Raw genomic sequence first — 26,543 nt, 5'->3', positions numbered from 1 at the left:
CCCGGCACACACCAGGGGGTATCCAGGCTCTTTCCCCCTCTGGGAAAAAGTCTCCCCCCCCACGCCCATTCCCATCCCTGGTTTCCATGGGGGTCTAAAGGTGACAGTGTTTCCTTCCCTCTCAAAAGACAGAGGAGTCACAAAACTGGATGTATTCCCGCCGCAAAACCCCTCGGTGGTTTTATAAAACCCCCAAAGCAGTGCTGGAAAACACGAGTTGTCATCTGTGCTGCAGCTGTCCTTACCTCCGGCTTTCTGAACCACCCCAGTGTATTTCAAAACCTGACAGTAAATAAAATACACAAAATCAGCTTATTTTAATCTTTTAATCCACACGTGCTGCCCTTTAACTTCTGCGCTGGAGTTACGGGATACAGTAGAAAGAGGAACTGGTTCTTTTTGTGTGTCCCCCACATATTTCCACTGAGTCTCCTCTGCCTCTTCCCCTTTTCTGGGCCGATATCCCTGTGTGATCTTTTGTCATCCAGAAACGCTCTTGCCCTTTTCATCTGCATCCACTGAACTTTGCCGTCTTGGTTGTGTCTTCTCTAAAACCGGGTGGTTAACGTAGTCGTGCCTCTTTGCCCCCAGCAAAGAGCCCAAATTCAAGGTCTCCCTGCGGTAAGCGATGCCTGCTGAGCCTGTGACAGATGCCCAGCCTAAAAAGCCCTAAAAAGCAGAGGGCTGGGGTTCGGAAACTTTGGGGTCATGGTCCAGGTCTGCTGCTTCAGTGCCATTGAGGTGCGCGGGTCCGTGCTGCAGGTCCATGGCACACGGTAATTTCTCCTACCAAATATCATCTTTCTTGGGTATTTGGCCCTTGAGGGCAGCACGTCTCCCGCCGGCAGCGGTGGGCACGGCTGGACCCTGCCTTTAGCCGAGGCTTGGGGTGCACCCACTGTACAAATATAAAAGGTCAGTAGGAACCTGCAGGCAACCGACCCGCTCCGCACCCCGCTGGAACCCTGCACTGGCCCCTTTGGAGGTCTCTGGATTTCTTTGTGGTCTTTTTACTGATCTGATTAAGACCATCTTTGACTAGACCTGATAGAGCTGCCTCCAGAGGAGGTGTGGGTGCCGGGCCCAGCGCGGCCAAGGATGGGCATAGGCAGAGGAAACCCCAGTGCTGTCCCCAGCCCCGGGGAAGGCTGTGACAGCCCCAGGGTGCCGCAGACCATGGTACCACCTGGACCTGCCACCACGGTCCCACCCGGACCTGCCTCCAGGCTCCCCGGCTGCAGCAGCCAGCAACGTTCCGTGCTCCTTCCCCCCCCGGCAGGCGTGGGCAGAGCTGGCCCAGCCGCCCCTGCCCGGCAACTCCCAGCCTTGGGACTGCGGCTGATGGGGAAATCTTGGGCTTTTTGTTCTCTCTCCTGCAAGGCGGATCTAAAATACCGTCTTCAGGGGCTGGGTGTGACCCTGGCCACAAGCACCAGCGCTTTCTCTCCAGAGGTTTAGAGGAGAAGGCAACGCAGGAAGCCAGGGCCAGGGGAGACCCTGAAAGCTCAGCCCAGCCCACCCCATCTCGGGGCATGAATTTTGCACAGTGGGGTTTTGTGATCGTTTCCTGCAACCCAAGAGGAACAGAAACTCTTCCCTCCCACCTCCGGGGCCTTTCCTGTGTCACGGTCTTTCTCATTCCTGATGGGATGCTCATTCTCCAGGAGACACCCATGCTTTTGGAAAGCAGGTGCCGACCTGGGCACCCAGCGGGTTCGGCACAGCCCAGCAGGTTCAGTGCGGCCACCCCAGCGCGGGGCTCTGGGCAGCTCCGATAAGCAGACGTGCGCTTCGTCCCCATGATTACCAACCGTCCTCTCGCTACCGGCGCGCTGGCTCGCACTGGGCACTGCAAGGGAGGAACGGCTTGCAAGAGAGATGTGAAACCCAGGAAACAGAAAAAAAGACACTTAAAATAAAAAGGCCTCGTGCCGTGCCCGGCAGCAGCTCTGGAGCCATCCCGGCTCTGCAGGCAGCTCCCGTTCCCCAGCAAACTGAGCGAGGAAATAACGGCCTGAGAGGGAAATAACAAAAGCAAAGGAAAACACGTTCCTTCTCCCCTTCAGTTTGTCTTTGCTAAAACAAAGTGATAACCGAGTGCTGTTTAACTTGGCTCGTCTGCAGCATTTTGGTGTGGGTGCTCCCAAGGACGCGGCTGGGAAAGCGGAGCCGGTGGCCGCATCCTTTGCCCACCTGGGCAGGGGGTGAGACGCCGGGGACGCCGGGGGTGCCGTGTCCCATGGGGAGGGCATGGAAGCCTCCGGGGCCGCGGAGCCCTTGGAACCCCCCAGGCAGAGTGAGATCGGGGCACTGCCAGCACCCGCAGCCAGACACAACTTCTGCAGGAAAACTGGTTCACTCCAAATCATGCACAGAACGGGCATTGAGGACAATCTCACCCTGTTTGGGCAAATTTCTTCATCCAGTCAAAAATATGCTTTTCTATGTGTATTAGTGAAGCCCGGCAGAGACGTGTGTGGGAGGAGGGTGGGAGGCAGGGATGCACCTCATCCGATGAGCCTGGGAGGAGAGGAGCTTCGGGGGCTCCCAAAAGCCTGGCACCGACACCAGCGCAATCTCATTTCTCGTTCTTGAGGGATCGATAGGCATGAGAAACCCAGAGGAGAGGCCAGCATGGCACAGCCCGGCACAGCCCGGCATGGCAGCCGGCCGGAGGCAGTGTGCAGAGGAGGTGATGCTCCATCAGAGTGCAGGACCTGAGGCTGGAGGAGCCCAAAGCAGAGCAGCCATGCGGGAATACCTGGGAAGTGCCAGAGGGATTGGATTTAATTTTTGCTGGTGGGTAGCGGGATGCTCTGGTGCGAGCTGAGCCAGGATGGGAGGCAGAGGAGGGGAGGCTCCTGCCCTGGCACAGATCCGGGTAGAAAGACAGCGATTTTCTCGGCCGCCTCACCGCACGGCAGCAGCAGCTCTGCAGGAAGGCGGTGTGTCCTGCCAGACGGCCACGGTTTTATTTCTCTCTCCGCCTGCCAGCTCCGCGGGCCAAGGGAGAGCTGGCAGCACGGAGGAGGAGCGGGTTTGTGGAGCGGGGGCAGAGCCGTGGCACTGTCCCAGTCCAGTGACGAAGGACGGATTGGGGGAGCCCAGCACACGGCTCTGAAGCAGCTCTGAGCCTTTGCCCTCAGCTTTCCTGGTAGAAACCAGCCCGTGTTTTCTCCCCAGAACTGAGCATGGCACTGAGCAACAACCCAAAATCAGGCTTCCCTTCCTCGGTGCCCTGCGGCTGCTTGTTCTCGGCATCCACCAGCAGCTCCATCCCCGAAAGGAGGTGGCTGCGCAGCCAGAGCGCGGCACTCGGGGCTCTGCCTTGCCCTGCCAAGTTCTGTCCCCAATGCGCTCCTCACCCCGGTGCTGGCTGTCCCCTGGCTGCCCCAGAGCCAGCAGGGAAATGTCCACGGGCCAGCGAGTCCCAGCTGCATCCCGGGCTGGCTCCTGGCTCTCCTGCCTGGGGTGGCGTCTGCCGTCGCTGCGAGGAAGATCACAAATACATCTGCTCCCGCCAGCATCTGGCAGGACAATCCCTTGGTTTGGAGGCTCCGGTGCCGGACCAACCTGCGTTTTGGGTTTACAGCGCTCCGGGTGTCTCCACGTGGGAGCAGGGCCCCACATGCGGCTCCCAGCCACCGAGCATCCATCCCTCCCTCTGGCTTTGCCGGAGCTCGCTGCTGCCAGTTCCAGCTTCGGGGACAAGCTCCGTCGCTTGTGCAAAGTACCATGAACACGTGCAGTGCTTTACACGTGGAGCTGCTGGTCACCACTGATTCAGAGCCGTCACCTCTAGCTCCCAGCCTGCATCCGCGTCTCAGCAAGCATCATCTCCCCATAAGTGTCGCTCCAGGACACATCAGCCACCCCAGTCCCCTGTTTACAGCCCAGCTTCCCAAAAAAACAGGCATGGGGTTGTTGGTGGGGAGGTTTGCCATGCTGGCTCTCGGTATTTGTCTTCAAGAGCTCCAGCACAAGTACAGGCACTGGGAAAGCCACGGCGGCTCCTTCTAGGAATGCAAAGCCGGTGATCGAGGACCCAAAATCTGCTTCAGCGCCGCGGGTTCATCCAGCACTTCAAAGAGAGGGTTGCTGAAAGGTGTGAGGGGCAGCTGGGGCATCCCACACAGAGCTCACCCAACACCCAGGAAATTCCTGCCTTTTTGATGGGTCCATTCGAGGGTAAAATTAGCTGGTCGTGCCACGCCGGAGAGAATCGCCCAACCAAGCAGCAGAAGCGGCGCCATGCGACTTCCACAAGTAACTATGGTAACCCAGAGCAAATAAATGCTATTTTCAAACTACGGGCAGAACCTCTTCGTGGGAAGCCCTGGCTGATCCTGGCTGCCAGCTGAGCACTGGGGTCCAGGCATGGATGCCCCGCGGAGGGAGGGAGGGCTGGAGAAGACCGGCCAACGCACAGCGTGTGGTCCCAGAGAGGACCGGGAGCTCCTCCTGCTTGCCTCCTGATGGGGCATGTCAGGAAAAGGACAGTGGGGGAAAAAAAAAAAAAGCTTTTACCTGCACCGTCCCCAGTAGCTAAAGAAACTGTAGAAGCAAGGATGATCTCCCGGCTGCATTCGCCCACAGGCATGGCATGGAAAAGAGGGAGGTCAGAGGTTTTATATACGGCAGGAAAGTCCTGGACAGAGAGATGAGAAGGGAAGATTTGGTTAAATGAGAACAGAGTAGAGTGGAGTGGAGTGGAGTGGAATGGAATAGAATAGAATAGAATAGAATAGAATAGAATAGAATAGAATAGAATAGAATAGAATAGAATAGAATAGAATAGATGGAATGGAATAGGAGGCCCCTAATTTGCCTCATCAAGAAGTCTAACACCGGGCAGTGTCCCAGATTAGAAGGAGTTAAGGGCTCACGATGGAAATCAGTTAATTTAGACCCAAGTAGAGCAAGAGAAACCTCATTTGCAAATCGCCGAAGGTCCTGACCTCCTGGGAGATGGTGTCACCCCAGGGACAGGGGGAGCGGGGAGGAGCCGGGGAATGGTCCCCCCCCCAAGCCCCGTGACTCCAGCGTGTGATTCCAGCGAGACACCGCAGGAGACACCGAATGAGGAAATGCTCCAGCTGGGTTTGCTCCGTTGCCGGCGAGTGTTCGCTGCCGAGGCTGAGGGCGATGGATCCGCTGCTCCTTTTCCTGTCCCCACGCCTGGCACCAGCTCGGCTCCGCTGACCCCGCTGGACCCCCTGCCCCAGCCCTGACCAGAGCCCACCCGGACTCGTCGTGTGCAGAGCTGCGGGGTCCTGGGACCTACAGAGCATTTTTAACACATTAACACCAAATCCCCTCGGGAGGACGGGATGGCCGGAGCATCCCTTGCCAAAGCCCCCCTGTTCCGAGCAACACACTTCCACATCCACCTCCACGCCGGAGGGGCAGGCTGCTCCCAGATGGCTTCCCAGACCCTTTCCAGCCCCATTTTGCAACACGGGCGAAGCCACCGTCATCGCCGTGACGTGTAGAAGCAGGACCTTGGAGCGGGTAGAGATCCCCTGGCCAACAGCCGATCCGGCTCTGCCCAAAACCAGCGGGGTCAGGGGCAGAGCAGCAGCCCCGCTGCCCCGGGCGGCACCGAGCAGCCCGTGGCCGCCTCCTGCTCCCTAAAAGCAGCCGCCGGGAGCCGGAGCCCCGTGGTAAATCGCTCTCCGGCATCTTTTGTCCACGCACGGACAGACGCACGGCCCCAGGGTGGTGGGAAAGGCATCTGCCATAAGGCTGCTCAGAAAGTGCCCCCCAAGAAGGGGGTGGCACCCAGAGCCTGCACCCGCTGGAAAGCCCATCTCAGCCCTCTGCTCCCGGCCTGGGGATGGGAACGGACACCCTGACACCACCCTCCGGTTGCATTTGGCGCGGTGCCATGCAGTGCCACCGGCCCAGGGTCAATCCAGCCCAGAATTAAAAGGCAGAACTGGGGGTGACAAACTCACGGCCTCCACGGCAAACGCGCGCGCGCACTCGGTGGCAGCCGGTGGGCGTCTGCCCGGCGCCGTGAGGAGGGAGAGCGCAAGTTGCTGTGGGAACAGTAATTTGGGTTGTTCTGCCTCTGGGTTTCTGGCTCTTTGCCTTCGATACTGCATTCGCCTCCCGGTTATGCGTTGAATTTTTTTCCCTCCTTTTGCTGTCTTTTCCCTGAGGAAAAAAGCATCCCTGCCCTTCCACGAGGCAGAGCCAGGGATGGCACGAGACCCTCGGGGGCCCTGCTGAGGGGTGGCAGTGGGGCCAGCGGCGCCTCGGGGCAGCCTGGGGGGCTGCAGCACCCATGAGGGGAGAGCCAGCCCGGCCCCGAGGAGCCCCCGGCCAAGCGGTGCCCATTGCTCCAGGCTCTGCACGGCCGGGAGACCCAGGTGAGGCAGCAGAGCGTTAGTAATGGCGGAAATACCATGTTTTTAAACAGCAATAGAGTAGAAAGGATTTAATAGCAATAAATTACTCTCCTCCTGCTCGCCTGGTGCCCAGGCACGACAGGGAGCCAGCTGCAGTTACACTTGCCGTCACCAGCATCCAAACGGTCCTTCCCCTCCTCTGTCCCACAGGAGCTTCGTGCATCCTCGTGTCCACCCGCTCCACCCGTCGCAGCCACACCTGGGGAAACCGGCGGGGTTCCGCCGGCATCCCAGGAGGATGCTCGGCACACGGTCCCTCTGTTGGCCGTGGTCAGTCCAGGGCCATGTGGGGCGAGTGGAGGAGGACCGGGCAGTCCCAGGCAGATGGAAGGAGGCGGATGCTCCCATCTCCAGCACCCAGACCTTCCCCGCGCACGTACCCCAAAGGGAGGAGCGTGTTTGCACTGGGACGTGCAGCAGGATCCACACCAGCCCCACCGCGACCTCTCCTTGCCTCCGCCTGGCCGGCTCCAGCGGCGGGGTGACAAGCGGGGGATAGGGGGACTAAATAAATATGGGAGAAAATGTAAAATGAAAAATTTTGGAAGAAAGCATTGTCAAAGGCATTTTTAAAAAAAAATCCTTTCTATGAATCAGCAATTTCTGGTGAAAACCAAATCAGTTTTTGGAACCTTGCTGGAGAACTGAGACCCAGAGATACCGAGTGTGTCCCAAATGAAGAGCATGGGAGGAGGAGGAGAAGGAAGAAGGGGGAAGAACAAGAGGGCTTGGCTCAAGGACCTTGTGTCCCTGGGATTTTGGCTGTGACCGCGAGGACAAGGAGGTTCCCAGCATCCTGCAGCTCCGAAGGGTGGAAGGAGGGAAGCTCGGCCCCTGGGGATCCTGCGGAACCGGGGCTCAGCCATTCTGGAGACATGGCGTCCCCGAAGCACCGCCACCGCCACAACTCGTGAGCTCACTGCTACAACGAGGCTCTTTGTTCATCCATGATGGCCGTCCGCCGGGCAGACGGGAGCACCAGTGCAGAGATGGTGCCGGATGATTTGTGGGGAGCACCAGCCCCAAGGGTCAGCGGGGCCAGGGCGGCCGCTGGCACGGTGCCAGGCGCCAGGAGGAGAAGGCAGCGTTACGGCGTGCAGGGTAACGGGAGCTGCTGCATCGGGCGGCCGGGGCTACACAGAGGAATCCGGGGGCAGCACGGGGACACCTCAGTGGCAGCAGGGGCCCAGAGGCACAGGGGAAAGAGCATCCTCTGGGGGCACCTAAAATCCCCCCCTGCTCCCCCGGTCCTTCAGCAGCCCAAAGTTGGTGAACAAACTTCCAATTCCGACAGGGCCGGAGGGATGAGAAATTCACCCAACAACTAATTGCTCCGGACCCGTGGGGCAGGGATTGTCCCCATCCTAGAGAAAGGCTTCCTGACGTCAATCGGGGCTGCTGGAAATGCTCATTAGTAATAATAGCCACCACTTAATAGCGATGGTGTACTGTGCTGGCAGCCACGCAGCCCAGGGTGCAATGCTGCAGGAAAAGCAGTGTAGCGGTGATGGTGGTGGTGGTGGTGGCGGTGGTGAGGGTGATGGTGGTGGCAGTGGTGGTGGTGGCAGTGATGGCTGCAGCGACGGTGGTCGTGATGGTGATGGTGATGGCAACGGCAGTGATGGCTGCAGTGATGGTGATGGTGGTGGTGGCAGTGATGGTGGTAGCGGTGGTGGCGCTGATGGCAATGGCAGTGACGGCAGCAGTGGTGGTGATGGTGATGGCAAAGGCGGTGATGGCTGCAGTGATGGCGATGGTGATGGTGGTGGTGGCAGTGATGGTGGTAGCAGTGGTGGTGGTGATGGCAATGGCAGTGACGGCAGCAATGGTGGTGGTGATGGCTGCAGTGATGGTGGTGGTGGTGGCAGTGATGGTGGTAGCGGTGGTGGTGCTGATAGCAATGGCAGTGACGGCAGCAGTGGTGGTGGTGGTGATGGTGATGACAATGGCAGTGATGGCTGCAGTGATGGCAATGGTGATGGTGGTGGTGGCAGTGATGGTGGTGGTGCTGATGGTGGTGGAGCACATGTGAGATCCACAGCCCCCGTGCTCACCTCTGCCAGGGGTCAGGACGGGGTGCCCCTCTGGGGCTCAGACCCCCAGCAACGCCCCACAGCCCTTTCACCCCTCCTGTGGAGATCTGCACCGAGCCAACGTGTCTGGAGCTGGTCCCCACCGTGGGCTCTCCAGTGGCTGCTGCAGCGACGGGGCTGTTAGTGTCCGAGCAGCAGGCAGGGAATTTGCTGAGCAGGTTTTAAATCCCGCTCTCACCTTCCCTGTGAGCTTTGACAAGGCTGAGGCGTCCAGAAAAGTGGCAACAATGGGAAAAGGCAGGTGACCCTCAATTAATTAAGAGATCTGGTATTTCAGGGCATCAGAAGGATTTGTGGCAGCAGCAAGAGCAAGCACAGACAACTACTAACGAACACCCCAAACCCAGAACTAACGTGGGGTTTTTTTCTAGGGAGCCCTGGGTGGCTCTGGGCAGCAGCCACCCTGTCAGGACGGGCTGTGGGAGCATCTCTCGGGGACGTTTCGGGATGGGGTTAGCGTGGGGGGGGCGGTTGCCTGGGGCGGGAGGTGGGTGGCAGTGCCCGTGGTGGGGTGACACCGTGGTTCACACCCAGCCCAGCCGTGCCCTCCAGCCCCCGGGGAGCCCCCCGCGCGGGACGGGAGACGGGACGGGGAGAGGAACGGGGCGAGGAACGGGGCAGATGGGGAACGGCAGCAGGACGCGGCCGGGACCGGAGCCCGGGAGGAGGTGGAGTTCGGGGAGGTGCAGACCCCCAGAGGGGACCCCGGGCCAGCAGGGCCCCATGGGCACAGCTGCGTCCCCCGTGGGGAGCCCACGGCAGGTGGGTACAGTGCGGGGGACAGGGCCCGGCGCGGGGATGGGGCACACGGGCACAACGGGGCAGGGCGCGGGGGATATGGCACACGGCGCACACCATGGGGGACATGGCAGCGGGTCGCGGGGGATGAGGGGAGACGGACACGGGACAGGGGACACGGGACAGGGGACACGGCACATGGGATGCGCCTTGGGGGACACAGCGGCGGGGACGCGGCGGCCGCGCCCGCGGACAGAGGGAGGGGGCGGTGTCCCGGGGCCGGGCCTGAGCGGGGCCGGGCGTGGACACGCCCCTTATGCTAATGAGCGCTGAATCACGCTCAGCGGGACGCGGCGTCGGGCCGGACTGAACCATCCGGGCGGAGGGGGGGGGGGGGGCCGCGGAGGACGGCGGAAGGCTGCGGCGGAGGCCGCGGCGGCCGAGCGCCCCATTCGCCACACGGGGCGCGGCGGGAGGAGCGGGGTCCTCTCGTCCCCGGGGGCGAGTCCCACCGCGGGAGGGGGGAACCGGGCGGAGGAGGGAGGGGGCGGCGGGCGGGCTCCCCCCAGCCGCGTGCGCGTGGCGGCGGCCGGGGGCGGGGCGGGGCGGGCGGGGGCCGCGGTCACGTGACGGGCGGGCCGCCGCCATTTTGTCCTGCGGAGGCAGTATTTAGGGCGCAGCGCCCGGGCCGCCGCGCACTCCCGCCGGGACGGAGCTCTGCGCCGCCGCCCTCCCGTTCCCGCCCGGCCCCTTCCCTCCCTCCCGCAGTCGGCCTCCGCCCCGTCTCCCTCCTTCCCTTCCCTCCCCGCCCGCGCCTTCCTCGCCTCCGCCATTTTGTGGCCGAGCGCTGCCTACCGAGGACCGGCGCCGCGGCGGAGCCTCCCGCCTCCCTCCCCCGCCCTCTCGCGCTCCCGCTCCCAGCGGCGCCTCGCCCCGGCCCGGGCCGCGCAGCCATGTCCTCCAGCGCCAGCCCCGAGTACGCCTCCTTCTTCGCCGTGATGGGCGCCTCGGCCGCCATGGTCTTCAGCGGTGAGCACCTGGGGGTGTCGGGGCCTGGAGCCGACGGGGAGGCGGGGGGGGGGGAGCGCGGTCTGGCTCGCCGCCGCAGCACCGGCAGGAGGTGGGGGCACCCCTTTCCCCATCCTCTCCCTCCCTTGGTGGGGCGCGATCCCCGGTGGTGGGCCCGCCGCCAGGTGGGACCGGGCGTCCTCCCGGACTGGCCGCGGGGGCGGCCCGCCCCCTCCCCCAGTTCCATCCGGGCTACCGGGGCGCGGCGGAGGGGGGTCTGCGCGAGTGACGTCACCGCGGCGCGTGCCGCCGCCGGCGGAGCCCCCGCTGCCACGTGACTGCGGCGGCGCCGCCGCCCGGCCCCCCCCGCCCCTTCCCCCGGGGGCGGACTCCGGTCAGCTGCGTGCGGGCCTGTCGGTACCGACGGGCTCCCGGCAGCCCGGCGTGGCGGTGTTCCCCGCCGACCGGGGTGCGGGGGCGGCCGCGCCTCCCTCGGGGCTCGGCGGTGCCGGTGGCAGCTCAGCCCCGGGGCTGCGGGCAGCCCTTCTCCCGCTCAGAACGGACGAAGTCGCTGCTTAAGACGTTCCTCGGATAACACAAAAGCGGTTTTTAATGGGATTGAAACCTAAATGTGTGAGTGGTGTAGGAGTGGAGTCGGCTTGCGAGGCATTCATGGCATTAAAAGCCAGCAGGCTCCTGACCTTCCTTTTAAAACGGGAGATGTGGGATATACTAGAAACGGGAAGCTCTTGGCTAGTGGCCATCTGTCTGCACTGGGAGGCACTGGGGTTCAGTGCGGAGTAAACTGGGTCATGCTGCGGTATTGCTCTCCCTACAGGCAAACGCCTGTGTAGAGGCCCATAAATGCTGTTTTGCAGTAGAATGACCATCATACCATGCCTTGTCTTTCGGAGCCTGAGTAGACCTTCTGCAGAAAACGACTGTTGTTCCTGACCAGTGTTGGCGGTTTCCTGCTAGGCACAGACCTGCTGTTCTCCTTGGGATGTAACACAGGGAAGGCTTCAGCTAGGTTTTTTCCAAATGCAAGTGTTACTAGTAATTAGGAATACAAGAATTAGCAATTGGTTCTGGTTTTCTCTTCTGAAGACCTAGCCAGTGTCTCCACATGCATGAGGATAGTGATGTGTCTTCATCTGCCACCTAATTTGGCTCCCAGTTGAGGAATCAAACCATTTGGGTACTGAATTGGCTGTAGCTCGAGTTGTGTGTAGCTGTTCGTGTGCTTGGAGGCTTGTTATGTTAAAGTAGCCTCTGAGATGGGAGCTAGGTCTGCAAGGCAAACTTCTGGAAGCTGCTCTTGATTGATTAGTGTGGTAGATTAAACTGTGTAAATAGACAGTGGATTAAATCTAGTGTTTGAAAAGAAGCTGTCTAGCCATGCTGGTGTTGGCACCGTGGACTGCTTTCACACCAACCATGTTCATAGCTTACTCTTTGCAAAAAAAAAAAAGCCTGAGTGGCTGTTCTTAGTCTTGCTTAGTATTTACCCAGTGGTGGGATGCAGATGTCCTCTGCTGAGAGCAATCAGTGAGTGGTCTGCCACCTTGGAGTTAAAATAGCGTACTCACACTTGACTTGTAAGGACTTTGTGAGAACAGAATGGCTGGAATGCTGTCCTACCTACTTCTTGGCTAATGAAGAAAATGGAAAATAGAGTAAGAGCTAGGTCTTGTTGGGAGAAACAGTCAGCAGATCACTGCCTTTTGCAAAATAGCAGAGCTTTCTTCCTGAGCAAGGAGTCACTGGATTCTTCTTGCAAAATTGAACTTGGAAGCAAAAGCCCACGGTTGTATGGCCTTTTAGGCACTGGTTTTGTGATACTCAAGCTTCCTTCAGTGGAAACATCAGTGAGGGTTGCAATCTTGAGTCAGTGTTTCAATAGTTTTAATAGAATTCAGAGTACTGCTTGGCATGTCTAAAGTAGAGGGTGAAGCATTTGTTAGATAGCGTGGTGCTGTAGGAGGCAAGTTAAGCGGAAGGTTTGAGTTGGGCGATTCAGAGTGCTTAAGCTACATTGATGAAGGCTTGGTGACTGTCATGTTGCTGCTGGTACATGACTGGTCCTTGGTGCAGAGTCTGTGTTGGGTGGTCTGAATACCAGCAGGTCTGAGCCATGAAGTTGGTCTCTTGCTGGGGCCTAAGTGCATTGGACTGGTTCAGTCACTGGAACAACAGGTTATAGTTACTGCTGAAGCAAAATTATTTTAGTTGTGAACATCCCTGAACTGCTTGTTTAATGAAGCAACTTGGATTTTCAAGGTGATATGGCAGAGGTGTCAATATGTAAGATAAACTGAAACTTGCAGTGTCATGTAGCTTTCCTAATAGGGATGTTACACTACAGCATGTTCTGATGTTAATTGAATGTTAGTTTTTTAAAAAAAAAAACAAATGCCCAGAGTCAGAAGTAAGGAGCTAAATATGTCTGGAAAAGTATGTAAAACTATCTAAAATGGTCCTAGATCTGTGTGTGTTAGTGCAGTGATCATGTCTGACTCATGCGCTATCTAAAGATCACATTCTTGTGGAGCTTGTAGTTCTGAGACCTGTTTCTAGTAAACATGTTCAGGTTCTATACTGTCCAGGCTAGCTTGATGTGAAAACAAGCGACTTTATGCGGTGCTGTTTCGTGTTTGAACATTAACTGCTGATGGTAAATAGATAGCAGAACTTGTTCTAGTCAGCTAGTACTGATGGCAGCTAGGAAGACTGAAGCAGGCTGCTGTGACCTTGGCTATCTTCGAGCCTGCCTGTTCCTTTGCTGATTACAGCTTGTTCTGGTAGCTGAAGTTCCTTTATTTCCGATGTGTAAAACATGTGGCTGGCTCAGTGTCAGGTGCTGTTGAGTGATCAAAATTATTGAGGCTTTTCCATGTGACTTCTCAATGCCAAAATGGAAAAGCATGGTATTGGGCAAAGCTGTCTGATTCCGTGCTTGCTGATGCTTGGTATAGAAAAGCGTGATGTCCCAGGCACACCCCACCATGGCCTCCATAATGTGGTAAGGAGTTTTTCTTCAACCTGCACTCTGCATGGGCATTCAGTACCTTCAGTACTGCTTCGCTATCAAGCATCTGGAAGACTGCTAATGAAGAGAACTCTAGCCAGCAGTGTTAAGGTTAGTTCTGTGTCTGTCTTCCCATTGTTGTTGCAGAGCTAATGAAATAATATTATTTTATTTTAAACTGGGGCTGCAGATACCGTAGCAGTTGGTTAGCTGTTAAGGGGCCTCTGTGGTGAAATTGCTGGCTCAGAACATCTAGCTTCATGCAGCTGGTAGCCCTGCGCAGTCTGATTCTAGAAGGCATCATGACTATAAACAGCTTGCAGCGTTGAAGGCAAATTACACCAGTGCTTCCTGAAATACTGTCTCTGGAGAGATGGGGAGGTGGTAGAGAGGAGAACTGCTTGCTTCTCAGTAAGGAGCTGTGGACCTCATCCTAAGAGGAGCTTGCAGAGTACTTCAAAGGTGTTGTGGTATGGCCAGGAAAACTCTGTGGGTCAAGTGTTTGAGCTACCAGACTGCCTACAGTAGAGAGACTAGCTTAAGCATTCATCCTTAACAGCAGGTAAATTAGTGCCCTTTTAAGACATAAGTGTTTTTTAAGTAAACCAGACAGGCAGTGTTTCTACAGCTCAGATAAATGAAGGGAAGAAATCTCAATAAGGGCATCATTTCCACTCTGTCTTAGGATCGTCTGAAAACCAGATTAAGCATCAGGATATACCATTGACTCTACAAAACTTGGCTCAAGCAGAGATGCTGCTGCTGCTTGTGTGGTGGCTTCCAGGTGTACCTGATGGGACTCCTGTCTCGCCCTGAAGTTACTGTAGGCTACAAAGTCTGCAGGTGCTTCCTCTCTTGAGTGAACATCCAGAGCAGCAGTGAAGATGAATGAATGCTGCTTCAGGACCTCTTAGTCCACTCTTTACCCCTTCCTAAAACTAGCCTCTTCAGTCTGTCCAGAGCCTGACTGATTTCAAGCAGTGGGATTGCAAGCTGAAAAACTCTCCAGCCGGCTCAGGCTGTTTGGTGATGCTTGGAAGAATGGTTTCACAGAAGTGCATGCTTCCACCTGCTTGCTGTCCTCACCAAACAGTAAGGCATAACTTGCTGAACTCGCTTCCTTCAGACTGTGAATCTTGTGAGCATGAGGCTTCATAGTCAGGCTAGTCTGGCCACAGGAGTGTCTGCTGGATGCAGTCAGATGACCTTGGCTTTCCCATGCCTCAGATGAAGCAGCTCAGCTGTGCATGTCTGCTGGTGTGTGGGGTGAGCTGCTGGTAGACTGACTTGCTCAAGAGGGCTCCTGCTAACTGGTATGACACACTGCTATGCCAGTCAGTACCTGGAGTACAGTGGTCCACCCAGGCTGTGAAATGGGTCATCTTTAGGGTTGCAGTGGAGCTTGTATGATGATAAAGATAAATAACAAGTGACTGGACTTCGCTGCTTGCAGAAGAGGAAGCCTGTACTCCGTGGTGTAAAGTGTCAGCCCTACCATATGCAAAAAAGTTGTCTTTGTGTGCTATGTCAGACAATCCAGAATACCAATTGCAGCAGCCCCAGCTGCTGGGACAGTTGACTGGTAAGTCCTTTTTTCTTTGGACTGCTGCTGTTGCAGCAGCTGATAGACTTAAGTTCTCAAATTTACTGAACAAGAGTAAATGGCCTGCTAGCCTTGCAGGTTGTTTTTGATAATCCTGTAAGCTGACAGTGCTAGGCTTGTTTGAAATCCCCACACCCTCTCATAACATTAGGGAAGAACAAAAAGCATGCTGTCCCTAATCTTATAACAGGTGACTCACTAAAGATTTTCAAAGTCTGCAGCTTCCTGTAGAGCAGCTTATCTGTTTACCCCTCCAGTTATCACTGGGGGACTGGCTAGAGCCAGTCTTCAGTCAGTGTGACCTGAATTTGCATGGGCTTCAGATACAGTTCCGCTAATGTGGCTGTCTCTTTTGTGGAGATGCAACTGGGCATAGCAACAGGGTTTTTCCAAGGCAGCCATGGAGTATCCATTACCGTAATCCGAGGTAGAGCTGTGTCTGTTAAATGTGGTGGTGTGGGAGGGGACTTAGAATACCAATGGGAAGAAGCCTGTTCCTTTGAAAGTGCCTGGGTTTCTGGCATGGCAAAGCAAGGACTGTACTCAACCTGGATATCATCTCTAGCAGTTCTCCAGCCATTTAAGAACAACCTGCTCAAGGGTAAACAGGTGTTGAGGTGAGGTGGTGCCTGCTGTCTGGTTCGAGGGAAGCCTATGTATTGCAGAGGGCAGCCCATTTGATAATGGGTTAATTATAAAAGGCTCCAGATGTAAGTACTCACCCAGAATGGTCTTTCAGACTTGCTATGATATGGTATTGTAATTGAAAGCTTGACTTTTATTATTAGTGGATGTCCTAATGCAGGGAAATTCTGCCCATTACTGCTCTGGAAAGCTTCGACACATTGCAGTGTGAAAACCTGCTTTTCCATGGTGGGATGCAGGCGGAATCACTGGCTGTGAATGGACCAAATGCTGCTGGAGGGTGTGTGGTTGGTTCTGAACCTCTGTATTCTTGGGCTGAGCATGTCTGAATGTATTGCAACTGCTGAAACTGCATCTATGCAAATGGTTTCCTGGTGTGAAGGCTCCTGATAATGTGGTCACTGTCCATAGGTGCGTATCTGTCTGCAGAGCCGTGCAGAACTGAAGCATGGCTTTTGGCAAGAGCCTCTTTCTGTATTGAGGGAGTGTCGCATGAGGTGACTTGCAGCTAACTTGGCTGCGAGATTAATGTTCTTGGTGCATGACCTTGCTCAGCGCTGTAACTATAGCTACAGAAGATTGGTCCTAATACTTGGACTAGTGCTGGATCTAAACCACAGCCTGCTGGAGTACTGACTGTGAATATCAGAGGCAAAGCTCTACTGAAAGTCCTGGCAGTGGCAAGACTACAACTAGTCTTCAGTCCTTATGGAAGCTGTTGCCTATGTGGCAAGTTACTTTCTAGTTCATACTTCATCTTGGAGCTGCACAGCTCACTACTGCTTTTGACTAATAGAAAGTAACAGCCATGACGAGGTGCCAGGCCATATATCCACAGCCCCATGGGAGTGCGTTTTGCCCCCAGGAGCAGTACTAAATCAGCTCTGGCTTGTGAGTTCAGGAGTTCCTCTTCAGAAGTATTTCAAAATCAAGTTAACCTTTGAAGCAGGCATACTGGGAGTAGGTGGTCTTGAATGATGTGTAAAGCAACTTCCCTGTATTATAGCACCATTGAACTTAAAAACGGAAAAGTTTCTGGTTACAGACCAGAATGGCTTCCTTCTGTGAAAGCTAGGTGGCAAAGTGCTGCTTCTGTGACTGCCCTTTAAATGTTTTGTTGCTCTTTGTATGCTTTAGAGTTGCAGCTTAATTGGGCTGCATGTTAGAGGTGATGGAACTGTATGATCTGAAGCAAATATATGGAGTCTTGGTGTGTAACAGTGGTACAGCTCTTGTTCCATTTTCACTGTCTTCCACGTAGGTCTCTTCAACTCTAGTCACTGAGAAGATTTTGGAAAACATGTCCTTCAACTCATTGGGGTATTTAAATGTAGCATATGAAGCATGTGTGCTTTAAATATTCACAGCTGCCAAGAGGTACAAGTCCAGATGTGCAGAAGGATTGACCTAAGTGCCAAATAGCCTGTAACTGAATAGTAGTACTGTGAGATGGCTGTGTCATGGTGGGAAGTGACCATCTGGACTTTAATACTGGGGTATTGTGAAAGGTGCCAGAAGAACTTTGTGGGCTAATGAAGAGCAGTAAGACCAGCTGCCTTGTAGCGTATGGGAGATGCAGCTGCAGGGGACTCCAGTGCAAGCCTGTTGGTCAGGATGCTGAGATGTGCCAAGCTCTGAAGCTGTATTTCTAGCACTCGTGACTGTCCACCAGTGGGAGTGTAATAGATCTTCAGTGCCATCAAAAACTGTCATGTGAAAACTAACTTCCCTGAAGTACAGGTAGACTTTACTTGCTAATGTGTTTAGACCGAGTTCAAGGCATAAGCTCTTCCCTAGAATTGAGATTTAACAACTGGGAATTGACAAGTATGTGCTAAGCTGCCCCTCTCCAAAAGCTTAAGCAGGCTGGCTTTCTGTAAGTGGGATTACAAAATCAGCTTCTGTAATCCACCACTGCATTAATTGCAACACCTTTAAGTAACTTCAGACTTGTAGGAAGTAATGACTGATCTAATTTTAAATAGTGAACTTCCTCGTGAGCCTCTGCATTTCTAGAGAGGTTTATAAAGGATTCCAGACAAGAGAAGTGGCTTCTGCTAAATGCTATAGCCAGTCTAGAAGTCTAGATAGCCTGAATATTGATTCCACTTGCTTACTAGTCCTTGGAAGATGCTTCATCCAACAGAAGTTCCTAATACAAGGTAGTGATTTCTTTCTAGGCTTCCTAGGGGCCAGACCCTTAAACAGTACCATCACTGTTATTGCTGGCTGACTCTGTGCAGTAGTTTCCAGGCTCAGCTTACATTTGCAGGTAAAACCTGTCTTCTGCTCTTGGCTCAGGCTTCCTGCTAAGCTGGATTCTAGTTCTGAATCATGCTGAACAGCCCTTCGCATCTGGCTCGGTGACAGTTCAAGAGCTTTGCTAGTGCAGAACCAATTTGTAGTTGATAATCAGGCTTTCCCTCTATTAAATTGTTGTAACTAAAACTAAACTTCCTTCTGATAGTGAGTCTTGCGTTAGTGCAGCGGTGCCACCTTTATTAATCTTCAATTTCTTAGTGCAAAGCCAGGAGGATTACTGCTCAGTTCTTGACAGCTCAAAGATAAAACTTTCTGTAGATGCTGGGTGAGAAGCAGGAAAGCTCATATCCTAAACCCTTTGAATACCAGCAGCTCTTTAGGCAAGGTGCACCATCTCACACTTGGATGTTGGTGTAAAGCAGCTACAGATCTTTGTGGAACAAGCCGCTCTCCCTTGTAGAAACATAAGTTTTTAAGTGGGTGGAGCAAACTCAAATAGTAAGTCTCTGAACAGTACAAAGATTCGAAATCCTCATGGTCTTAATACCTCTGCAGTAGCCTTTTAGAGCAGGCAACAGCATCTTCATGTCAAATAGGACTGTTAGCTTTGAATATCAGCCTAATGGTGTTTGAAAAGGAGACTACCTACCCTTCCATATACCTTGCAGGGCAGCTTCAAGGACTTAGTCCTGGATGGCTGCTGACCTGCATATTGTCTCTTGAGTGGTGGTGAGTGCGATCCAGAGTTAATGAGTTCAGTACTCCAGAGCAAGGTTGGAAGAAAAGGGGTCTTTCTAAGTACTTCAGAATCAAAGAATGAGGTATTTGTGGAAGCTTTTGTGAGACTAATACAAAGTTTTCAAGATAGAAGTGACTTTTTGGGGTAGCGGTTTGGGACTCTTCTCACGTTCTCAGTTGTCGGTGATAAGCCCAGGTTCTGCTTTGAAAACCAAGCTTTGGGTTCCTGTATTGGTTGTCTTATGTGCTCCAGTGTTGACACAGGTGATCAGTGAACCTCAAGGGTAAGGCCTGAGGTCCTCTATGACTTGCAAGCCATACTCTACTCTGTGGTTCCAGTGTTTGGATTAACAAGTGTTTGGACCTCAGTCCTTCACAGGTGAGGCTATTGACACATGAAGAGGGTGTCCTTTCTCCCAGGAATGAAGTACAGCAATAATATGTGAGGTTTTTTTACTATCTCAGTGTCTTCAGTTACTGAGAACTGCTCAGTACAGAACTACTATCTTCAGTTTCTGATGAAGCTGAAATGGCATGTTTAACCCCAGGCCAAAGCATAGGCATGCAAGTTTTGTGGAAGAAGAGACCCCATGAAGGTGACTTGTTAAATGTTGGGTGCATCTGAGGACTTGGCCCAAGTGTGTCAAAGTTCAGTGACTGTATGACCTGTCTTTCAGCCGGGTTACATCCTGCTGCAGCAGCAAGATATGCTTTGCTGTGTTTCCTCTGCAGTTCAGCTGAGTAGAGCCTCTGTGAGGGCACAAGCTCTGAAGTAACGAGATTTGGACTTTGGGCTTTGGTTCCTAAACAGAGAATGAATGCCTGGTAGGGAGTGTATCCTGCTGTTAAGCAAGCTTAGAGTGGGTATTCTGCTATCTGTACTGTTAGAACAGCACCTTTTTATTGATGTAGCTTTGGTCTAGGGCTCTGGATAGGTCACTTCCTCATCCCTTAGGGGAATATTCCTGGCTGACAAACCAAGTAGTCAAGTGACCATGTTAGTTTTGCACAATTCTTCCTTGTGCTGACTCAACTCCTCTAATACTGCAGCCTAGTGAAGGAGATGGTATTTGGGGATGTGTCTTAACACTTTTTTTTTTTCCTTCTTCCAGCCTTGGGAGCTGCATATGGAACAGCAAAGAGTGGCACGGGTATTGCAGCCATGTCTGTCATGAGGCCTGAGCTCATCATGAAGTCAATCATCCCTGTTGTCATGGCGGGTATTATAGCTATCTATGGCCTCGTAGTGGCAGTCCTCATTGCCAATGCCCTCTCACCTTCTATCACGCTATTCAAGTAAGTTGCTGCATCTGTGAGTTGTGGTGAAGTTTGTCCTGTTGTGATTTTGATGCTCCTGAATGTGGGTGGGATTTGCTCAAGACCCTGTGAGGGGCTGTCAGTGCTAAATGCTCCTAACCCGGGCCTAGCAGTATGGACTGGATTTCAGCTGTCCTACCTGATGCCTTAGCCTCAGTGGCAGTGCAGCCTGATGAGCTTGCTGCATTAGCTGACAGGTCAGACATCCCATGGCTAGAGATAATGCAGTGGTTCTTGGCTTGAAAGAAACCATGTACAGGCAGGACTGGGACAGGAGGCTAAGCTTGCTTCATGGTGCCAAATTCTAGACCTGGAGTACACAGGTCTTTCCAAGACTGTCTAATCAGACTGTCTAAATAGTTCTCCTGTTGCCTGGGAGATGCAAGTGAATAATTAATATTGCTTGCTGCTTTATGTGCTGGTAAATCAATCCTCAAGCTATACATCAGGCCTCTATGCCAGCTACAGTCTGAAACTTAATCTACTCTTGGCTTTTGAGAATAGCTGGAACTGGCTTGATTGAGACCTCTCAGAATAAAACAATGCTTCTGAGGTCTAACAGAATAGTCTGTGTTGCTGTACAAGCTATAGTTGATGAGCAGTGTGGTTGGCCATGATCTAAGAAACAGCAGGTACAAGTGCTGCTTTGCAGTTATCAGGTGGTCAGATGCTGACAGGGAGTGCTCCTCAGGTACCCCTGCCTGGAAAACCAGACCATTCCTGCCCAGCTCTTGCAGTGCAAGAGACCAAATAATCACCTGGATGTGCTGTGGCTGTATAAGAAGGTTGATAGAGGTGGGAGACAAAAGCAGCTATTAACAGGCTACACAGGACGGGACAGGCAAGTGCTAGCCCATGAGGCTGGAGTAAGTGCAGCTCTGGCAGCATGCAAAGCCTGCAGCTGACTGAAGTGGCTACAGACAAGCTGGGTGGCCATGTGAACTCACAGGGCCAGTAGCTTAGCGAAGTCTATGAGCCCTTTTTGAGTATCAGCTAAAGATCTTGCATAATTGCCTGGGTTTTTTTAAGTATTGGAGCTAGGAGTCTCAGGAAGCATCTGCTTTGAGATATACTGTGCTTGTGTAGAGTATAGAAGCTCTTCCTGCAGGAAAGAAGTTCCCTTTAAGTGTTTAAATGTTAATTTGTATTTTCTTTGGGGAGAGGAAAAAAAAAAAGAAAGGCTAGCCTGAAGCTGAAGGGTTGGGTGTCCTGTTACTTGCCACTGAAACTCTTTTCCTCTCTGTCCTACAGGAGCTTTCTTCAGCTGGGTGCTGGCTTGAGTGTGGGCCTCAGTGGTCTGGCTGCTGGCTTTGCCATCGGCATCGTGGGTGATGCAGGTGTACGGGGAACAGCACAGCAGCCCAGGTTATTTGTGGGCATGATCCTGATTTTGATCTTTGCTGAAGTCTTGGGTCTCTACGGCCTCATTGTTGCCCTTATCCTCTCCACAAAGTAAACGTTGCGGTATGATGTAAAGAGATGTAACAAATCCACGTTTAAAAAAAAAAAAGCTCCAGAATGAAAATGGTCTCTCCAATGTGTACAGTTGTCCCAATTTGGTAGTTGATCTCTTGTAAATGCGCAATGTATGTTAGTGACTTGTCTGTCCTGTGTGTACTTCAATATTAAATTGGATGGGCCGCTCCAAGCCTGCTGCATGGCTTGGGGTGGCCTGTGTGCAATTTTCCACCCATTGCTGTTAGTACTTTATGTATAAATATGAACTAGAAATGTAATTTTTTCTCTTCACTGGATGTTTATTTATAAAAGACTTGACATGTTCATACATCTATGGAGCAAGGATTTTCAATTTCCCATGCTATATATATTAATCTTATATATAGGTAGATTACACTGTGGGGTCAATTGTAAGTGCAGAGAATTCCTTGGATGTAACTATGATTCTAAAGATTGCTGTAGTGTCCTGGTATTGGAGTATGAGAATTTTGTGTTTTATTACAGCAATTGTCCGAAACACTCCTGTGTTTCAGTAGTAACCGCGTATGCTCCGGCATCAGAGTCGTGCACCCAGTGTTGGGTTACAAACTTATACCATGTTTCCAAATAAAACTTCCTCACTACATTGCTGTAATGAGTCCTCTGCCTCTGATTTCATGCTTTTGCTGCTCCCTTAGGAAGGGGAGGGGTTCCTTTAGGGGGAGGCAGGTTCTTGAAGTGACCGAGTACCATGTAGGAGTGATGCTGTCATCACTGCTAAACCATTCCCTCTTTCTCCTGGGCAAGTAGTGGTGCTGTTTCCAGCTGCTGCCCATGGGCAGTGCTTGGGTGAGCAGGAATGCAGGGCTGTTGCCGTGCTGTGCTCACCCTGGTCAAGCAGCAGATCTTTGCTCTGGTACATGGTGAGCAGGGGTGCAGGCTGCAGCAAGTGACAAGGAGTGGGAGCTGCTGAAGAGCCTTTAGGCAGCTTGTCCTTGTGGTGGCTTTGCAGACACCTGGCTGGTTGGAAAGGGCACTGTTAGCAGCAATTGCCTCTAAAGTACCTGAACAGTGGTCTGTCCCATCAGCAACATGGGTTTGTTCAAGAACTTGGAGTTTTAACTTGTAAATCAGGAGCTTGTAAACTTGACCTGAGAAGTTCTGCTTGTACAGCTAGTAAATGCTGTAGCACCCTTCTCTTATCCTGAGGATTTATGAATCTTGCAAAGCAACACTGAAGCTCGCATGGGAAATAGATGTTGGATCCTTACAAATGTAGAGCTTGTTTCAAAATGCTTTTGGGGAGTGTATTACCTTCATTTTAGTGGTATGGTTTAGAGAATGGGTCAAGCTTTACCTTGTTCAAGCCAAAATACTAATATTGCACAGATACCTAGTGCTAGTAATGCCCTTGTGAGCAAACAAAGCTGAAGAATCTGGAGAGATCTGTCAGCCTGCTTGGTTATGGAGATGTGGGTGGTGTCTTGTATTTCACCCATGTACCTTGTGTATGCCCATGCAATGAACAAGTCTGGTGTAAGTACCATGAAGCGCTGTGGCCAGAGCACAAGGAATTCACTGGAACTGTGTCTGGAGCTTTTGCCTTGGCAGGAGCATTCACCAGCCCAAGCCTGGTGGCACCTTCTGCACCTTCTGGGTAGCTGGTCTCCAAACTGGGGACCATTCAGGAGACTTCAGCTTTGAGGCAGTCATTCTGCTACAATGGATTTTCACAAAATTTTGTGATGTTTTGATGAAGAGTTGATGATCATCAGTAATTATTAACAAATTAATTGGTTTATTCTGTTTGCTGTAAAGCTGATCCATCTGCATTTGTTTAATAGACAGGGTTAAGAGAAAATTTACTGGTCTGGATTCTGCTGGTCATTATTTCCTTCAGCAAAAGTCATAGACTCTAAACTTCTGAATTAGACTTTACCCAGGGGTTGTAAACCTTCATGGAAGCTACAGCGTAACTCTCTCAGCGCTGATTGCAGTGAGTGCCTTCCCAGTACTTCTGTGCAGTCTGATAGAGCTTGCAGCTGGGAGGGGGTGAATCACAAATTCAGGCTCTCTGGAAAGCGTGCCACATATATCTTGCAGTTCTGGTGAGAGGAACTGTATTTTGCTTGTGTAGAAGGACAGGAGAAGGTTGGGGGCTGCAAATATGTTTTTAAGATCTGGTTTTACTTTCCTTAAGGGGAACCTTCTGCCTTATTTTTTGACAATTACGAGAGCATAAGAAAATTGCATTTAAGAGAGAAACTAAATGCTGATGGGTAGCTCCCATCTCTAAAAGAAATAAGCAATTTAAAGGCACCAGTCCATAGGAACCCTTTAAGATCCCACTGTAGCTTCCTGATACCTTGCAGAAGGCAGTTTCTAGGCTCAGGATGGCGATGGATACTTACATAACCAAATACAGGCAAAATCCCATCGATGGCATTTTAGTTCAGGCTTTGGAATATCAAGCCCTTCTTGTTAATATATGCAAGTCAGGAGAACAGAGCAGGAAACAAGAACTGGGGTTTGCATGCACAGGTGGATGGTTGCTTTGTGCCAAGTAGCTGCAAACACACCAGGAGTAAAATTAACAGTCTGAGCATGTTGCCTTGGCCAAGCATTTTCTGACAGCAATGCTCTAGATGCTCGATGACTCTCAGGTGAAAACTCGCATTTCAAGTCCTTCACTGATGCTATTGCATCAGCAAATTTCTCAAGTGATTCAGGGCATTAAAATTACGAACCTTTTGGTCCTTTTTCCTCCATTTCCTGACAGCAGCGTGCTAGATCAGAGCACAGTCCCATCTGGCAGGGATTTGCTTTGTATTTTGTTTGGAAGAGGGGAACAGGCAGCCTCAGAGCATGAAATGACAGACTCGTAGAGTGCCTGAATAAAAGAGGTGGTGTCTACTGGCACATAAATAGTCCTCTGTAATGTGGCAGATTGCGTGCCTCTGAGTGTGCACTGCAGAGTGAGTCAGCCCTGCAGAGAGAGCGTGGAGCAGGGTGGCTCTGCAGCACAGCAGAGGGTAAATGTCCATTAGCAGTCGGTTCAGGCTAGATAAGGTTAAGGGGTGCCTGCTGCCAGGTGCTGCCTGCGTGGACAACGCCTTCAGAGAGCTTGCTGACCTTTCTCTTTCTTAATTCTTTCATGCCGGCTTTTTTTTTTTTTTCCAAAGGCTGCAGATTTTTTTTTTTTTTTTTTTTCCTGCTCTGTTGGAGAAGCGTTTTTAAGTAGTAGAATTTTAGCTGTGAATGCTCAGGGATTGTCTTTCCTTGGGAGACCTGGTTTACAGAGAAGTATAGTAACCAGGAAAAGCGAATAAGCTTTGCGGAAATAAAAACCTCATTAAGAGAAACTGATCCCAGAAACTAAGCTGCTGTTTTCAACTACAGGCTAACAGCAGATCTAATGAAAACAACTCTCAGTAAACCTCGTTTCCTTCGCAGTCTAACCATGGAGATCTTGATTTTATGGCTTTTTGCTGTTTCCATCCAGCCTTACTGCATAAAACCATCACATCACCATTCCTCAGGTGAGACTTACCTGTCTCTGACACACAGGACTTGCCACCTCTGTTCTTAGTGTCTCTCTTTCTGCTCTATAGATATTAACCATCTATTTCTCTTAAATAAACTAAACCCAGAGTAAGTCTTCCCAGTGCCAGTTATCCCAGAGTGGGAATTTTCTGTTTCAGGGTCAAAGGATTGCATCCCAAAAAGCTCCATTTTTGTTCCTATTACTCACTAATGAATGCTGTTTCTTTTCTCTGCAAGCCACGCTTCATTTAGCTCCTGAGACAATCACAGCTTTGCAGCTCATACCACTGAGTTTCTGTCGAGCTAGTTCCTGTATCACAGCACAGAGAAAAAGTCCTCCCCAGCCTTGCCGTGTGGAAGCCCGAAGCTTTCCTAGGGGCCAAACTGCAGGGTGCCACCTGCCTCCCACAAGGTATCTACAGACCACTGAGAGTTCTCACTCACCTGTGAGAGCACGAGCTGGGTAGCAGGAGAGCAGGATGAGGTTCCTGGAGAAGCAGTGGCTCCTGTTTGCCATCTTCCCTTTGCTGAGGGGATGAGGTGCACTCGCCACAGGCTCAAGTCCTGGCACTTCTGGATTTACCACCCTTGGTAAATCCAGATACCAGTGGCTGTTTCAGTCCTGGACCGTTTTTTGGCACTTTGAACTGTCCTGTCCTTGCCACTACATCTGTGCTTTCCTCCTTGGCCTATGCGAGAGGGTAAAGGGGTGACCTCAAGTGGCAGAGAGCGATAACAACGACCTACACCCAATGGCTTTGTCTGCCTAAGGTAGGCTGAGGACAAATCTCAGGAAATCACACATTCCCAAGATTGGTAGCGTGTTTTCAACTCATAGATGTAAACAGCTGCCCTGGCTCTTGTATGCATTAGGACAATTTCTTAGACCTCTTTGTGAGTACACGTGAAAAATGAGAAGCCAAGGCTGCATCTCCACAAGCGCTACGTTTGGCAGCCCTCCCTTTGGACACCTAGACCTTCTTCCACACCTGTAGCACGCGCTCCCCTGTTTCTCCCAAGTGTGCTGGTACAACTTCTCATGCTGCCAGGCAGTGAATCTAATTTGGGAATTGAGACAGGTTAAAAATAACTCAACCTGAAGAAAAAAAAAAAAATTTGCTAAAGAAAATGCAAGTGAAACTACAGCTTGTGATTCCCTCAGCCTATTAGTGGGGCAGTAGAGAGAAAGAACATGCAATTATTAGAGGAGTGTGCAATTGTTGGTGATGCAAGACGGAGTTAATTTAATACTGAGAAATAAAAGGAGAACATCCAAAGGGATAAGACTTAAGCAGGGGAGATACATGACATAAAGTTGGGCTGGGTGACATACCTACAGCATCCATGAGGCAAATTTCCATACTTTTCATCTCAGCACAGGCTGTTCTGTTCTTCCCAGCAGTGCAGAAGGAGGTCTGGGCTGTTTTCCAGCGTTCTGATTCAGTGGTTCGCTCTGGGGCTTGCTGCCTAGAAAAATGGACCTCTTTGTCGCCGAAGGGTCGGTGAAGCTGTGTCAATGGGGTGGACCCTGTGGAAGGATTTTTTATAGCGGATGTTACTATCTGTAAGCAGTCAGTACTTGCATCTACCTAGAGTCTCTTCCACTGCCAAGAAAAATTACTGTCACAAGTCTGTTAGCTCGTACATTCATATGAAAGTGCCCTGGTTTGGCCACAGGCAGTTTGGGTGCTGTATATGCCTTTTGACATCTGAATTCA

At 52.2% G+C, this 26,543-nt stretch overlaps 1 protein-coding gene across 3 annotated transcripts; it reads left to right on the top strand.

The window, feature by feature from the left end:
- Positions 1–9,884: 9,884 nt before the first annotated feature.
- On the top strand, positions 9,885–21,937 carry ATP6V0C (ATPase H+ transporting V0 subunit c). Of its 3 annotated transcripts, none has more exons than XM_054211970.1 (3): positions 9,885–10,273; positions 19,641–19,824; positions 20,505–21,065. In XM_054211970.1, the coding sequence occupies exons 1-3, from the start codon at positions 10,198–10,200 to the stop codon at positions 20,662–20,664; spliced, it is 420 nt and encodes a 139-aa protein (XP_054067945.1). In that variant the 5' UTR covers positions 9,885–10,197; the 3' UTR covers positions 20,665–21,065. The 3 variants fall into 3 exon arrangements, with proteins under 3 accessions (XP_054067945.1, XP_054067943.1, XP_054067944.1); XM_054211968.1 differs by lacking the exon at positions 20,505–21,065 and adding an exon at positions 21,097–21,937 and having other exon boundaries at positions 9,901–10,273; XM_054211969.1 differs by lacking the exons at positions 9,885–10,273; positions 20,505–21,065 and adding exons at positions 14,497–14,862; positions 21,097–21,937.
- The last annotated feature ends 4,606 nt before the right edge of the window (positions 21,938–26,543 follow it).

This window comes from Rissa tridactyla, chromosome 8 (genome assembly GCF_028500815.1).
Source record: "Rissa tridactyla isolate bRisTri1 chromosome 8, bRisTri1.patW.cur.20221130, whole genome shotgun sequence".
Taxonomy (NCBI): Eukaryota; Metazoa; Chordata; class Aves; order Charadriiformes; family Laridae; genus Rissa; species Rissa tridactyla.
This window is presented reverse-complemented; position numbering and strand designations above follow the sequence as displayed.